This window comes from Lontra canadensis, unplaced genomic scaffold (assembly GCF_010015895.1).
Source record: "Lontra canadensis isolate GAN:19392208 unplaced genomic scaffold, GSC_riverotter_1.0 scaffold63, whole genome shotgun sequence".
In the NCBI taxonomy this organism is placed as follows: domain Eukaryota; kingdom Metazoa; phylum Chordata; class Mammalia; order Carnivora; family Mustelidae; genus Lontra; species Lontra canadensis.
In genome coordinates this window covers 4,625,465-4,641,404 of record NW_022631057.1, presented here as the reverse complement: position 1 = coordinate 4,641,404, position 15,940 = coordinate 4,625,465, and the positions used below count along the sequence as shown (strand labels likewise).

The 15,940-nt window shown below is 38.5% G+C and overlaps 1 protein-coding gene across 2 annotated transcripts in view; it reads right to left on the bottom strand.

The window, feature by feature from the left end:
- CRB1 (crumbs cell polarity complex component 1) overlaps positions 1-15,940 on the bottom strand; it is a 138,476-nt gene that overhangs the window by 23,880 nt on the left and 98,656 nt on the right. For both annotated transcript variants that reach the window (XM_032878194.1, XM_032878195.1), the window contains 2 exons: positions 13,961-14,089; positions 10,013-10,139 (listed from right to left, as the gene is read on the bottom strand). In XM_032878194.1, coding sequence (XP_032734085.1) covers positions 10,013-10,139; positions 13,961-14,089 — 256 coding nt within the window. The remainder of the gene's footprint in view (positions 1-10,012; positions 10,140-13,960; positions 14,090-15,940) is intronic.

Here is a 15,940-nt window from a genome sequence, read left to right as displayed (position 1 = left end):
CTCTCTCTGTGACAAATAAATAAAAATAATAAAATATTTTTTAAAAATTCAAAGGAACTTTTACTTTTAAAATGTAATTTTCCCCCTGTTTTAGGTTATTAACTCAAGTGATTTCAGTCATTTATCAGGCGTTACTATGTACTTTACCACTCTGAATGACAAATACACTGTTATCTCGGTTTTCCTTGACAGCAGAGTCTTGCTATCTGCACAGGATTATCAAAGAAATAGCAGGAGAAATGGGTGGAAGTAATATATACTCAGAGTCACATGTGAAACTAAATTAAACTCAGGTAGACAATGAGAATCATGAATATGCTTTCCAAGTGATTAAATACATTTCGCTCTAAATGCCCATTTGTTTGAGATGAGCTATATTAATATGCTGTTTCCTTTCTGTGTACAATTAGTTTCCAATAGATTTCTGCAGTTTATATACAACACTCTGTGATTCAGAAATTATAATTGTGAGTGAAAGATAATAACCATGATCTTTATGCCCTTGAAGAAATAAAGAAATTTTTGTTTTTATCTTTTGTAAGATAGGAAAATAATATGCATACAATCCATAAATATGTATCACGAGTCATGAAAGCTTTAAGTAGAATATTAAAATAATTACTAATTCCAAGTCAGTTATCTTGATATTTAATTGTGCTCACATGTTAAATTCCCTCGAGTGTACCTACTTTTCTACATGTCATTCCATTTGTTCTCACAAAAAAGATCAGCTATGGATTCAATGAGCCGAAGCCTCATTTCCTAAAGGGAATATAAGTCATTCAAGAAGAAAAGCCATGTTACATAAGAATCTACACTCTCTGCTTGTGAAAGTTAAAATTTAGGAAAAATTAAATTCACATCACATCAAACCAGAAACAGCATGATATTGATTGCATACCAGCAATTTTCAGTTTGGTTGATCACAACTGTGTTCTGAAAAGATGGAACCAATGTCAAATTTCTTGAGTATAAAACAAGGGAGATCATTCAAGAAAATGGTAACTAGATGGAACCAATGTCAAAGTTCTTGAGTATAAAACAATGGAGATCATTCAAGAAAATGGTAACTAGCAAGATGCAATTGACCTCATTGTTTGCTTTGAGTTACTTGACCAACTAATTGATTTGTGTCATGTACATCTCCTTTCTGAAATGATCTATGATAGACTTCAGCCACATCTGGAAGAGAATGGAAGTGTATGCAGTGAAACAAGGCATTCCCCCTAGGGCAATACCTAGGATATATCTCAGGTTGCACAGAACGATATCAGTGTAGGTTGTTGTCCCAGCATGATTATTAACAGTCCTTGCTTTCACTCTTAAAATACTCTAGCCAAACAATAAATAACATGGTCACCCTGGTCATAACCAATATATGTCACTATGGGCACATTTCAAATACCTTCATGATTTACAAAATTGAAAAATGGTATGGGTGTAGCTGTACAAGGAAGTCACTCAGTTCTCCTACCCAAGCTCTTGGAGAGCAGGAATACATCCTTTGTGCGTATTTTAGTTGCCCACCATTCTCGGGCTCAGAGCTTTGCTTATAGCAGACTCTTGATCAATGGTGGACAAATGGATAAATAAATATTTTAAAAACTAGTTTCCACAAAGTCCACTATTGTAGCAATGCAATGATCCCACTAGGGAGATTTAATAGATGATGAGATTAATTTGACAGGCACCTAAAAAGCTGCTTGGGTTGGTTAGCTAGTCAATTCAGTGGCAAATTTCAACCTGGCTATTTCTCACAGTTGTCTGGCTTAACACCAACCAACTCAGTCATGCCTGCAATCCAGGGGCCCACTCCCTATAGCCTGTTTCTGTTCTATTTTGGACACACAGAGAAATGTGTTCTGAAGGTGAAAGTCTACATTACATGATTTCTGTGAAGCTGGTGGTGATGACCCCACATTAAGAAATGAAGAGCATTAATTATACTTGGTGAAGCAGAAGTCTTAATAATGTGTGAAAAGATGAAAGGAAAACAGATTAGTGCACTGAATCAGACCTGATTCCAGTGATTGAAATACATCAAAATAACATTTCAGAGCCGTTTCTTATGTTAGTGCTATATTTACTCCTTCCTGAATGCTAATTAGTGGAAACTCAGTGAAAAGTGACAGTGTTTTTTAAAATAATAATTTGTAGAGAATGTCATTCTGGGTATCTTGTTCCTGAAGGCCAAACTGAGAGCACGAAGAGACTGCCATAGAGAGGAAGCCTCATGTGCCACTGGCCAGTGCTCTGTTCTTCACAGAAGCCCGAGGATGCGGGCCAGTTGGCATCATCCTTGACATCAGCCTTTATGATCAAGCATAGCTCTAACCCTCTCAGAAACCATCTGTGACTCTGTCATTCACAAATGACTCCAAATCCCTGCTGAGTTTATTTTTACTTTCTGCTTTATTCTCTTAGTTTAATGAGTTCTATAAATTTTTTAGTGTGGAGGAGAATTTCCTATCACTTGCTAGACTTACTGTGTCTCAAAGAATGCCTCCCATCCTGGCACTCTGGGACTTTTCTGAACAGGTTCCCTCCATCAGGTCATCCATTAATATGCATGTATGTTTAGGCTCTTCATGTAGCCAGGCTAAAGAGTCACATTAACAGTCAGACATATCTGCTTACTCCTCAACACCCCCCCTTTGGTTATTCTAGTTATCCTTGCCATCATTTCTATTAGTGTGAGTTCCTTTGAGAGATGTTGCAACGAGCCAGCACAGGCACCAAAAATTAAGGGTTGCATTGGAAAGGAGTTCTCATTTTGTTTTCCAAACCATTCCTGATGGATTCCAAACCATTCCTAACATATTTCTTGACCAGTCTGGATGACAAGCTCAGGGAAACTCCTGCTAATAACTCCAAGATCCCTTTCCGGGGTCCTAAATGACATACCTCAAACCTCTCTTTAGCATTAGACTTGGAAGTAAATGATTGGATAAACCCTAACTTTGATGCTTCCTGGATACTTGGCCTGGGGAAATTCAGGTAACCTTTTAAAATCTCTATTCATTTATCTTTAAAATAAAGATAATAATGCCTCTCAGAGATATTATAAGGGGGGGAAGTCTGGACTTACAAATATGAGAGCCTCTCAAATTGAAAACAGTGTTAGTACATGTCATTATTCACAATTTCAAAAGTATCATCTCTTCCTTTTCTACCTTTTCACAACAGTTATTTTGGTGATAGAAATGTGATCACTCAACCTCCCAACCAAGAAAAGCCTGGGACCAAATGGCCTCACTGGTAAATTCTACCAAACATTTAAAGAAGAATTAACTCCAATCTTTTTCAAACACTTCAAAAAAAAAAAAAAAAGATGAAGAGAGAAAAATATCCAGACTCATTTTAGAAGATCAGCATTTTCCTGATACAAAAGCCAAATGATACCACAAGAAAAGAGAACCACAGGCCAATATCCTTGATGAACATAGATGCAAAAATCTCAACAAAATACTAGGAAAGCATATTCAATAGCATATTGAGAGAAGTATATATCATGGCCAAGTGAGAATTATCTCTGGGATGCAAGGACAGTTCAACATATAAAAACTAAACAATGTAATACACATTAGCAGAGTGAAGGATAAAAATCACTTGATTGATTGTTTCTTTTCCTATGCAGAAGTTTTGAAATTTGAGGTAGTTCTATTTGTCTATTCCCACTTTTGCTCTCTGTGCTTTTGGTACCATACCCATGAAATCATTGCCAAGACTGGGGTCATAAAGCTTTTTCCTTATGTTTCCTTCTAAGGGTTGTTACAATATACAAAAAGAAATAGTGTTTCTACACACCAACAACAAACTATCTGAAAGAGAAATAAATAATTAATCCAATTTACAATAACAACAAAAAGAATAAAATACTCAGGAATAAATTAAACCAGGGAGGTAAAAGATCTGTGCACTAAACACTTTAAGATGGCGATAAAAGAAATTGAAGAAGACACAAATAATGGAAAAATACTCTGTGCTCATGAATTGGAAGAATTAATATTGTTCAAATGTCCATACCCAGAGCAATCGATAGGTTCAATCAATCCCTATCAAAATTCCAATGGCATTTTTTATAGAAGTAGAACAAACAATCCTAAAACATATATAGAACCACAAAAGACCCTGCCTGATTAGCCAAAGCAATCTTGAGAAAGGAGAACAAAGCTGGAGGCAGCATACTTCCTGATTTCAAACAGTATAGGTTTGGCATAAAAACAGACACATAGACAAATGGAACAGAATCAAGAGCCCAGAAATAAATCCACCCATATATGGCCAATTAATTTATGAAAAAGGAGCCAAAAATAAGGATTATCTTTTCAATAAATGGTGTTAAGAAAACTGAATAGCCATACACCAAAGAATAAAACGGAATTCCTTTCTCATACCATGTACAAAAATCAACTCAAAACTTGAATGTAAGACCTGACGCTGTAAAATTCCTAGATAAAAACATATGGTGTAAGTTTCTTGGTATTGGCCTTGGCAATGATGTTTTTTGGATTTGATACCAAAAGCAAAGGCAATAAAAGCAAAAGTATACAAGTGGGATTACATCAAACTAGAAAGCTTTTGAGCAGAGGAAACCATCAATGAAATGAAAAGACAACCTATGGAATGCAAGAAAATATATGCAAATCTTATATCTGAAAAGGGGTTAATATTTAAATTGTATGAAGAATTCATACAACTCAATAGCCCAAAAGCCCCAATCTGATTAAAAAATGGGCAGAGAAACTGAATAGACATTCTTCCAAAGAAGACATATCAATGGCCAACAGCCACATGAAAGGGCATTCAGCATCATCAATCATCATGGAAATGTAAATCAAAATCACAATGAAATATCACCTCACACCTGTCAGAATGGCTATCATCAAAAACACATAACAAGTGCTGGCGAGGATATAGAAAAAAGGTAACCCTAATGCACAGTCAGTAGGAATCTAAATTGGTGCAGGCACTATGGAAAATAGTATGGAGATTCCTTAAAGAGTTATAAATAGAACTACTGAATAATTCAGCTATTCCACTTCTGGGTATATATACAAAAGAAATGAAACCATTGTCTCAAAGAGCTATCTGTAATCCCACGTTAACTGTAGCATTATTCGCAACAGCCAAGGTATGAAAACAACCTACATGGTTGTTTTTTTTTAAAGATTTTATTTATTTATTTGACAGACAGAGATCACAAGTAGGCAGAGAGGTAGGCAGAGAGAGAGAGGAAAAGAAGCAGGCTCCCTGCCGAGCAGAGAGCCTGATGCGGGGCTCGATCCCAGGACCCTGAGATCATAACCTGAGCCGAAGGCAGAGGCTTAACCCACTGAGCCACCCAGGCGCCCCAACCTACATGTTTAACAACAGGTAAATGACTACAGAAGATCTGGTATGTATATGCAAAAGAATGTTACTCCACATGAGAAGGAATGAAATGCTGCCATTTGGATCTTAAGGGCATAATGTTAAGTGAAATAATTCAGACAGAAAATAAATATATCATACTGTATGATCCCACTCATATAGAAAATCTAAAAACATTGCACGAAACATAGAAACAGAGTAGCATGGTGGTAGCCGGGAGCAGAGGGTGAGGGAATGGACAGATGCTGGTCGAAGGATACCAGCTTTCAGTTACAAGATGAGTAAGTTCTACTCAAATATTCAGCATGGTGACTCACCGTTCACAATACTACTGTACTGCACACTTAAAAGTTGCTAGGAAAATAGATGGTAGATGTTCTCACCACAAAAAAAGAAATGGTAATTATGTAATGAGATGGAGGCATTAGCTAAGGCTCTGATGGCAGCCATTTTGCAATATGTAAGTGTATCAGATCAACCAGTTGCAAACCTTAAACTTACACACGTTCTATGTCATTTATATCTCAATAAAACTGGAAAAGATAATAAGAAACAATACAAATGGATTATAGATATGGAGACTGGAATACAAAGTATCAATAGATCTATAACATGACACCCAAATTTAGACACCCAGCTCAGCTATCTCTCTTGAATTCCAGATTGGGTTATTCACACTAAATAGTAACAGTATTTGGATATCCCAATGAACCTTATATTTATTCATTTATTAAATCTACAAATACTTTTAAACATTCACCAAATTTAACTGGAATATCTGCTCAGAACTATGTCTTCTCCAAACAATCATGCTATAGGTCTTACAGCTTCAACCTTTGTTCAACAACCCCTCCTTGAATCCCCTTGGACTATATAACGTAGCGCCAAGCTCACTTCCTTTTATCTGTATTACAGCAATAGCCCCATAATTGTGTCTTTGGAGGTCCAGTCTTGCATTTCTTTTAATCCATTCTCTACACAGAAGCCCAACTGATGTTTCTCAAGTGCGAGTGCGATCTTGTTACTTTTCTGATTGAACCCCTTTAAAGACTCCTCATTGCTCTTAGGAGAAAAAGCCGAGGTCATTGATCTGACTTAGGAGGTCCTTCTGTAACCTCAGTCTTACTGTGTTCCCACTGCCCTTCAAGCTCCAGTCACTGTGCAGCCGCTCCTGCCAGAAGCAGTCTCTGCTATTCTGTCCCTCCTGTCCCAACTTGACACCTGTTTACCTTTGAATCCCAGCTTTGGCTTTAAGACTTTCCACAGGCACCTTTAAGACTGAGCAAAATGCGCCTCCTAAGTGCTGCTTTATAACTGGTACTTAGTTTTATCCTAACACTGACCCAGGAACTGTCCTTCACTGTTTGTTTACCCACATCTCCTACCAGACCTTCAACTTGTGGTAAGCAAGCGTAGTGCCTAATTTGTAGTTGTATTCTCATCACCTAATCCAGACCATAGCACATGGTAGGGATTCATTAAGCTATTGTTGAATAAATTAAAAGAGGAAAGAAGGGAGGTAGTCCATATAGTAATAATTTTAGTAATAATTTTGGTAGTTGGACAACACAGATTTCTTTTCATTGATTTCCTACCTAAATCACTAAACTCAAATTTTATGTATCACCATTTCCAGAAGGAATCCCACTTTAATTTTACAAAATTAAGCTGAATAATTTCAGAAATGGTAAAAGGATCTTTAAGCACAATTTAGTGAAGATTTTGGGAGGTGAGAGACTTTGGTTGCTCTTATACTGAAAAAAAGTATATTTAAAAACAGTTCATCATGGTCCCCGGCACAAGATAGGTTCTCAATAGTGCTACTGGAATTTAATTGTTTCCTCATGCTGGCCGAACACTAATTTCTGCAAACGTTTCTATTTTCTCTACTTCCCTGCTCCCTAAAAAGGAGAGTAATAAAAACCATTCTTCACGTATACACATACAAAGAAGAAAGAGGCATGGCCAAACACAGAGACACGGCCCCATTTAGCTCATATACTAAATCTTAAAAATAAGCAAAAAGAAATGATCTGGTATACAACTAAATATAGGTTTTGTTTCAGAGACTTGTTCTAGAAGAGTTTGTGTGAATTTCTGTCATTTAGGTGAGATGGCTTCTCTGTGGAACAGGTTGAACTATGCGTAGTATGGGCAGAGACATTGTAAACCAACAGTGAGAACAATTAGGGATATAATCAGTTCTAGAACGCCAGCCAGAGGTATACTTGCCAAGGAGGGAAAGTACATGGGACCCTGATTTTGATGCCCACAGGTATTTACTTTGCAGGGACACATCTGGGGAAGCAGACCTCAATTCAGGAAGATGAGCACTGATGCTTGGGTGTTCATTATGAGGTGTGTGTGTGTGTGTGTGTGTGTGTGTGTGTGCACGCGCGTGCGTGTGCATGCATGCATGTGCATGGGCGTGCCTGACTTGTGGACATCTTAACCACGCAAGACACGGTCAAGGCAAGTGAAGACAGTTGTCAGAGGATGAGAAGTAGAGATACAGAAACACAAGTTTTATTTTTCTATGTAAATATGTGAAAGGCAGAATCATACACAATGCAATTAAAAATAGAGAAAAACAAAGAAAGTTTTTTTTTTTTAAGTCAGGCATCTCATGACAAGACATGTGGAAAATAGAAAAGTGGTTGACAGTGACAGTGACACAGAGATAAAAGAATTTCAGAGAGAAAGCGTTTGTGAATGACTCAGATATATCTGGAAGGTAAAAAATTACATGGAAGTGGTCTGTAAATATGTAAGTACAGATATGTCCAAAAAGGGAGTCAATGTGAAATCCATATGTGTGTGGCCATAATCTATTTTGTGCTTGCTTCCATGCAAACATGGAAAGGGGGTTTTCCCCAATCTCTTGTCGCAAAGTCTAAGTCTGGAAACGATCCATCTGAGACAGCAGGAAGGTGCGTGCTGCCTGGATGGGAGGGAAATGAAGGAGGATGAAGGAAAGACTTCAGAATCCATTGCTTCCCATTTGAAATGACTGCCAGTGTCCTAGAGGATATGAATTTGCTGCATAAAATCTTCTAGGACTATTGAAAGATAGAATTGAATCCATTTCCTTTGTTTTTATGGTATACCATTTTGTCCTTTTGTTTTGACTGCTATATTTAGGTCTTCCTTGGTCATTTCCACAGAAAAACAACTTTCTTTACACAATCGGGGCCAAATGACTATTGGATATCACCCAAAGTGTTGTCAAACCAGGGCAGCTCCGAAAGACATAGACACATTTACAAAACTATATTTGTCAGGTCATTGTTATTGTAGCTGTTTTCTAAATTAATTCATAGGATCAAACCACTTTTCCATTTAAAAGAGCACAATGTCTTCTTTGGAAGGGTATACCCACACAGAGATATTTAGCAGAAATTCTAACATGCCAGTGGAAGGAATTAAAAATATTCTCAAATAAAGTTCTTTCAATTATTATTATATTTAGTCAATTAAAGCTAAGAAATAGCTATAATTTTTTTGCATATCTTATTAATTTACTTTGTAGAGCCATCATTTCAGGTATATATTTTTAAAGAAATATAATGTCAAATATATTTTGATAATGAAAGCTACTATGATTCTGTTTTTTTTTCAGAAAGATAATTAAAGATGATACTTGCAAATTTTAGAAAAATATGCCTCCAAGAAATCAAGTTTTATAATATATGCTTTTTGGTGTGTGGATATACAACAGTACTTATTTTTATTAAATATGCTTCAAAAAGCAATTCAAATCAATCTATTTGACAGGAATGTCAGCAAGGTCAAAATTTATAAACAATTAACCAAAAAGTACTCTATTTGAATAGAAACTATTACAGGAAAAAGAAACGGGTTTCCCTGTCACACTACTGGAGGAGAGGTTTTGTGGAAACAGGAAGTATACTGGTGAGGCATAATTTGAGTTTTGATACCAATTAGATCAGAAAATTTTCTTGCTCCATTTTAGGGATCTTGTGTAATTCCCTGCTTTCTCTTTATATACACTTTTAACTTCCCAGAGATTTGGCAACACTTCATTTGAATAGCTATGTATAAAAACATAGACGGATGCAAAACAGTTTAATTAGTCATTTTCAAACTGTCATGTCATGAATTATAGACGGGAACGAAAGAACGTAAATGCCTTAGGATCAGGGTGCACGGGGCAACTTACACTACAAAAGTATACACAGAAATGGAGTGTGGGAGAGAATCAGTTCTTACTGTAGTCGTCACTCAAACATGGAAGCACTAAGAAAAACAATGTACTTGTACAAGTGCACTCAATGAGAACTTTCTGGTTATGTTAAGAACAATATTTTTTACATATATCGCTGAAATACGTAAATACTTAATACTCTCGTATGACACTCATGGTAGCTTCAAACAGTCCTTGAATTTATTTTAATTTTCAAGGTAGTGTTTCTTTTTTCTTTTTTAGAGTCTCAAAGGCGTCAAGACATTTCTGGAGCTTCAATGGCTAAGTTCAGGAATGTCTCCATGAGTGTTAGTCATCTTCCTGTTCACCCCACTCGACAACTGCCTCGTCGTTCATGTGCAGAATGAGGTAAGAAAGAAGCTGAAAGAGATTCTGCCACAGTAAGAGAGACACATAAAAGGAGATCCCGCTTACGTCCACCTCGCAGCGCTCGCCCGCGAAGGCCGCGTCACAGAGGCACCGGAATTTGTCGACCAGGTCCTGGCACAGTCCTCCATTGAAGCACGGGTCGGAGGCGCACTCATCCACGTCCTTCTCGCACCTTGAACAAAAACAGAAAGAGCAGCAGCTTGGTCTCTTTTGAATAAATTGGCTGTGAAATGGGGAAAGGAAAAAGGTTGCCTTATCTACCTGGAACAGTACGGTCTGATTTACCAACTCCCATGCAACTTACATACACGTCATGATGTGGGGACACATTCCTTAAAATTCCTGTCCCAAATTTCATTTTTAAGGGAAACAATCTGTACACACGCCCAGCTAATTAGAATGAGAAAAACAGGTGCGAGTTTTTAGAAACCAAGAAAAAACCTGAGGAATGGTCGTTTTGTCCCCAAAGAGCATTTGGCATCTTTGCCACCTTCGGTTCAGTTTACTGGGGACACATGGGAACCGTGAGGCTGTATTTTGCCAACCTGGAGTCTACAGAGCAGACCTGTGCCCCTGCTGTCAGGATTCTACTACATCCATGCCCTCGGGCTGTGGGGGAAAGAAAGCCCATCAAAAATAGAAGGAAAAAACAGTTTATTCTTGATTATTTTCCTTTGGAATCTTCTTTTTCTTTTTGGAATCCTATTTTTCAAGAAAAAGCAAAAGCAGGTAATTAGAAAATTTCACTTCCTGGAGTGCCTGGGTGGCTCAGTGGGTTAAAGCCTCTGCCTTCGGCTCAGGTCATGATCCCAGGGTCCTGGGACAGAGCCCCTATCGGGCTCTCTGCTCAACAGGGAGCCTGCTTCCTCCCCTCTCTCTCTGCCTACCTCTCTGCCTACTTGTGGTCTCTGTCTGTCAAATAAATAAAATCTTAAAAAAAAAAAAAAAAGAAAATTTCACTTCCTAATAAATATGTTTTAGAGCTAAGTGTAATTTTTAAAATATTCAGGTAGAATGACTTTCAAAAGCTAAATTTTCCCCAACAAGTGATATCAATACTAAGGTATACTGAAATTTTCCACTTCCTTGGGACACTGTCATCTTTCCCCTGACGTTCGGCTAACAACTTGTTTTTCGGTAAACTCACGGACTAACTCGCCAGTCACTTTCATTCAGACGTTCAGTACTTGTGTATTTAGCACTTACCATATGCCACTCTGTTAGGCCTCTGGATAGAGCAGTAACTAAAGTATCTCTTTTACTTTGGGCAATTTATATAAAATGCTAGCTTCAAGAATCCCAAAAGAGCAACTTACAATGTCCAAGTGTAATGTAAACCACTTTTCATTCCTCGCCCTCCAAAAGGTAAAACCTGCTTTCCTGGGTCATCAATTTATCACTAGGCTCAAAATGAAGGGGGATAGCAGGGTGGGTGGGGAGGGCCAACCCGAAGTATAAAGGAAAAAAAGATTTCTTCCCAGGAAAACAGCTCCTTATCCCTCTGGATACCAAGCATAGCTGAGACATTTTTGTTTTCCTTTTTTGGCTCAGGCTTCTGCCCTGGAAGGAGGCCTCTCCAATTAGATCTGAGCAAAACCTGACAACTTGGGAGAGGTTGCCAAGCACTCTTTGTCCTGGGTGGGCTGGAGTGTTCACACCATCCATCATTTGCAACCTGCCAGGATAACACTATAAAGCTGGGGGTCTAGCCAGACAGAAGAGGAGGCAATTTGCAGGAACACAGCTTTTCAGTATCTTTGGACCTTAAGGAAGTCCCATGCCCCTAGGCCTTGGGAGACTCTCTAGTATTTTCCAGTCTTCTCGGGCTCTTCTTTCTCCATTTCTTATCTATTTCTCTCTTTTTAAAAAATTTTATTTATTTATTTGACAGAGATCACAAGTAGGCAGAGAGGCAGGTGGTGGGGGGAGGTGGCTGGGAAGCAGGCTCCCCGCTGAGCAGAGAGCCCAATGCGGGCTCCATCCCAGGACCCTAAGATCATGACCAGAGCTGAAGGCAGATGCTTTAAGCCACTGAGCCACCCAGGCGCCCCTTTTTCTCTTTCGAAGTGCACAGAGTACCACGCATACACATTCATTATAAACATTACCGGAGCTTTCATTAGAGATTAATTAATAGATCGACAATCAAAACAAATAAATCCATTAACACCCAGTGAATTAACTGACCATGCTTAAGGACTTTGAAAGTACAGCATCTATTAAACCTGTGGTCACTATTTTAGAAATCTATCTGGAACAGAGAAGTTGATCCAGAGAAGGGTCCCCGGAGAGGAAGGAAAACTTGGAGCTTCCTTTTCTTAGCACATTTCAAAGACGAATTTGCATTTAAATGCAAGACTCCTCTTTTAAACAAATGTTGGAGGAAAAAGAAATGTTTGTTGTAAATAGGGATAATGTGTGAGGAGCAGAAAAATAATTGAAGGCTTGGGATGAGTCTGTGCCTTGTGCTGCTGAACGTGAGTGTGACATGAAGCATTCACCTGTGACACGGAGGCAGGAAATAACCAGCACTTAAATATAGGGAACGAGTTGGTCAAGGAAATATTTAGGACAAGGAAATATTTGCACTGTTTCGGAGGAGTATGGAATTGGAGGCCAGCTGAATGGTCTGGGTTAACAGTATGTGGCATGGTAGAAGGGGCTCACTAGAAAATAGAATATGCTCGAGGGCTCCCCGTCCTTCCGTGCACACATAAGGTGGGTCTGTGGGGGCTGCTTGGAGCCGCAGCTGGAAGCAGGCTGTGAAGGCAAGAGCTCGATCTGTCACTGAATGCCGACTGGGTAAAAGGCAGGTATATCTGAGATTGCCTGCTATTTTGTAAAAATGGCAAAATAGCTGTATCTTGTGCCGAAAGAGCCAGCTGGAAAAGAGAGAATTCCAATGACTCCAGACTGCAGTTGTCAGGGAGCACAAATTATACCCAGAATTTTATTAACCTCCCTTTTGAGAAAAATTCATTCAATCAAACTCTGTCAAATGCCTTGTATTTTCATTTATCTAATTTGTTCAATGTGGGGAGTTTGATCACAGATCGCTATCTTGTGCCGGATGGCATATGAGATGAAGGAGCACTTTTCCCATTTTTTTTGAATTGTTGCAAGCAAAGATTTACTCATTTCCGTCAGAATATCCAAACGATGAGCCCAGGCCCTGAGGGCAGCGGGATCTCCCTGCAGCACACACCTGCATTGGCAGCTAACCTCTAACTTAATTCCTCAGCCTCAGTTTATGCAAATGCAAAGTGAAAGGAATAACAATTAGAGATGATATTTATAAGATGCATGACTTAGTGCTCAACAAATGGTTAACTATTTATTATTTGCTCATATAGAGATATGTAAGAGCATAGAGAGAGCCCTGGTGTAGAATCATTTTGAGGACACTGGTCCTTTTGAGAAGCTGAGAAAAGCTGGGGAGTACTTTTTTTTTTTTTTTTTTTAATTTTTAACCTCACCTTTGGCCCGGCAAATGCATATCCAAATTTGGCTGCATTTTCAGCCATCGTCTGAAGACACCATATTAGGTGAAGAACTATTGAAGGGTTTCTCTGGGAAAGATTGGCTCATACGGCTAAGGTGTATATACTTTTGGGGTTCTAGATCATTCTATGAGGCAATCTTTTAGGGATATTTTATTTTACTTCAACAACAACTATATTTGCATCGCTTATTAGAATCAGCAGGAAAGAAACATGAAACCAGAAGTCCTTATCAGAAAGAAAAATAGCACATTTTACATTTTTCAAAAACACGTATTTTCTTATTTGAAGTCTTGGCTAATGAAGTGTTCTTTGCTTTGACCTAAACTGTGATTTTTCTTCTTTTTTATTATCTGACTCTGGTTGGACCTATATTTCAGCCTGGGTTTTCCTATGGGAACTGAGATGAAAAATGAGAGGAGACATCAACCTTGTATTATCCCACTGTTTTTCAACCCAGAATTTTCTTCTATAAAGTTCTAAGGGGACTCACCATTCTCCAGTAAAACCTGGCCGGCACAGACATGTGAACGCACCCTGGAACTCGGAGCAGTTGCCGGCATTGTAGCAAGTGAGATTTGTCTTCTCATTCCCACAGACTGTCGAGGGTAATCTGGTGTGTCTAGGGAGATAAAAGAACAGCTGCTCATCTTGTTCATTTCATTCAAGAAAACTTTTTGGAAAAGTTCATATATGTAGTTGATGCCAAACTAATTAAGTACTCGGGCTGGCTGAGCTACAGATGCTTAATTGTGCTGCATTAGACACAATCACTTTCTGTAAACAGCTCCTGCTGGAGGGCGCTGTAACGAGCAGATTATACATCTTCCATTCCTACAGTTTTCATTGATGAGATAAGATCTGTGCCGTGGGGTGGCAATAAATTTAGGGCTGGGAAGAAACTTGCTGCGGCCTGGCTAATAAATCAACACAGGCCACGGAAAATTGCATCTCTATGAAGGCCAGGAAAGCAAGGACAGCACTCTGGTACCCGAGCACTCATGTGATTTCTCTGTAGGCTCTCAGAGCTGAACTCCTGTTACCCCGCCAACACTCACTGTTCCCTACCTAATGATTCATAGCTGAGCAGAATGCAAGCCAAATGCCGTCCAGGACGACTGTATGTAGCACTCGGGGGCAACTGTATGGGAATTCAAGAGGGTGGCTCTTTTCTATTACAGCAAAGCTGTAATAAGGAATCCTTAGAAAGGCAGAACAAATTGTTAGAAGCTGAGTAGAACTTGAATGCAAAGGAAAAATCCAGGAGTGAGAAAGGACTGATCAGAAGTGGTTTTAGGAGTGTTGTTCATGACCCACTGTGCATGGTATCTGGTACATAATTCATGTTCAGGAAATATAAGATGAATTTAATTTTGTCTTGTGCGCGCTGCCGCTAATACAGAGAAACTAGCCTATAGGACGGTAAGTGTGTCTCTTCCCACAAGAGCTAATCAATTCGACTTTAAAAAGAAAATATCATAAGGACTTTTCAAAAGAACCAAAAATGTCAACCGGCTTTGAAAGAGGTCAATTAGCAATGCAAATGTGAAGCTTTGTATACGTCTTCCGTTTAATAAACAATTTTTGAATCTCATTAGAAGGTACTTTTGAGAACTTTAATCTTTGAGAACTTGACTTTGATGAATTAGGCAGGAAAAAATACTGGAGAACTAGTTCCTGGGGCATATATGTTTACTTTACTTATCCAAAGGGTCCACAGCAATACTATTAATTTTGATCCTGAATGTCTTTTGCTTTTAAAACAGGCACTTTGCGTGTTGGCCAATGAGTCCGTTTTAACTCATGGAAAGTGATGTACAACTAAAATGTCAACACTGACACCTAATACTTTGCCCTGCCTTCACGGGTTCTGAACAGCAATAAATGTTATGGAGATAAATACATCTTATTATAGGTATGGCTACCTGTTCTGTCTGCTGGGAGACTCATCCCATTAGGGTACCAGCTCTGAGTTAGTGTAAGTCTACAGGCTGCCAACCCACTCTAGGTGTTTCTGCCAAAGTCTGGGAATGTATTACTTGTTATTAATAATCCTCTCACCTCCCCATAATGACTCAATTTTTTAGTGAATTTAAAAGCAGTATAAGTTATAAAATAATGAATTCTACATGGAAACACTGAAGCTATGTGACTGAGCAGGAAAATACTGTTTCTTATTTCTGTTTATGTAACACGAGATGGAGGTCATTACTAGAATTAAAAGACTGTTTTAGTAGTTTTAGAAAAAAATTGTGAAATATGTCGAAATGGGCAAAAGATATTCCTGAGTAGTCTTTCGATAGAATGTTGCATGGTATATAAAGGACCCTCTAGGATTGTTTGATTTTGTAGGGTGTATGCCTTAGATTTTCTTCACTAAGCTATTTTACAACTCTATAAGTTGTGGAAAAATGACATTAATATGAATGGATCCTGCTCACTGAAATGGAAATGAGTTTGCCTGTAGTGATAT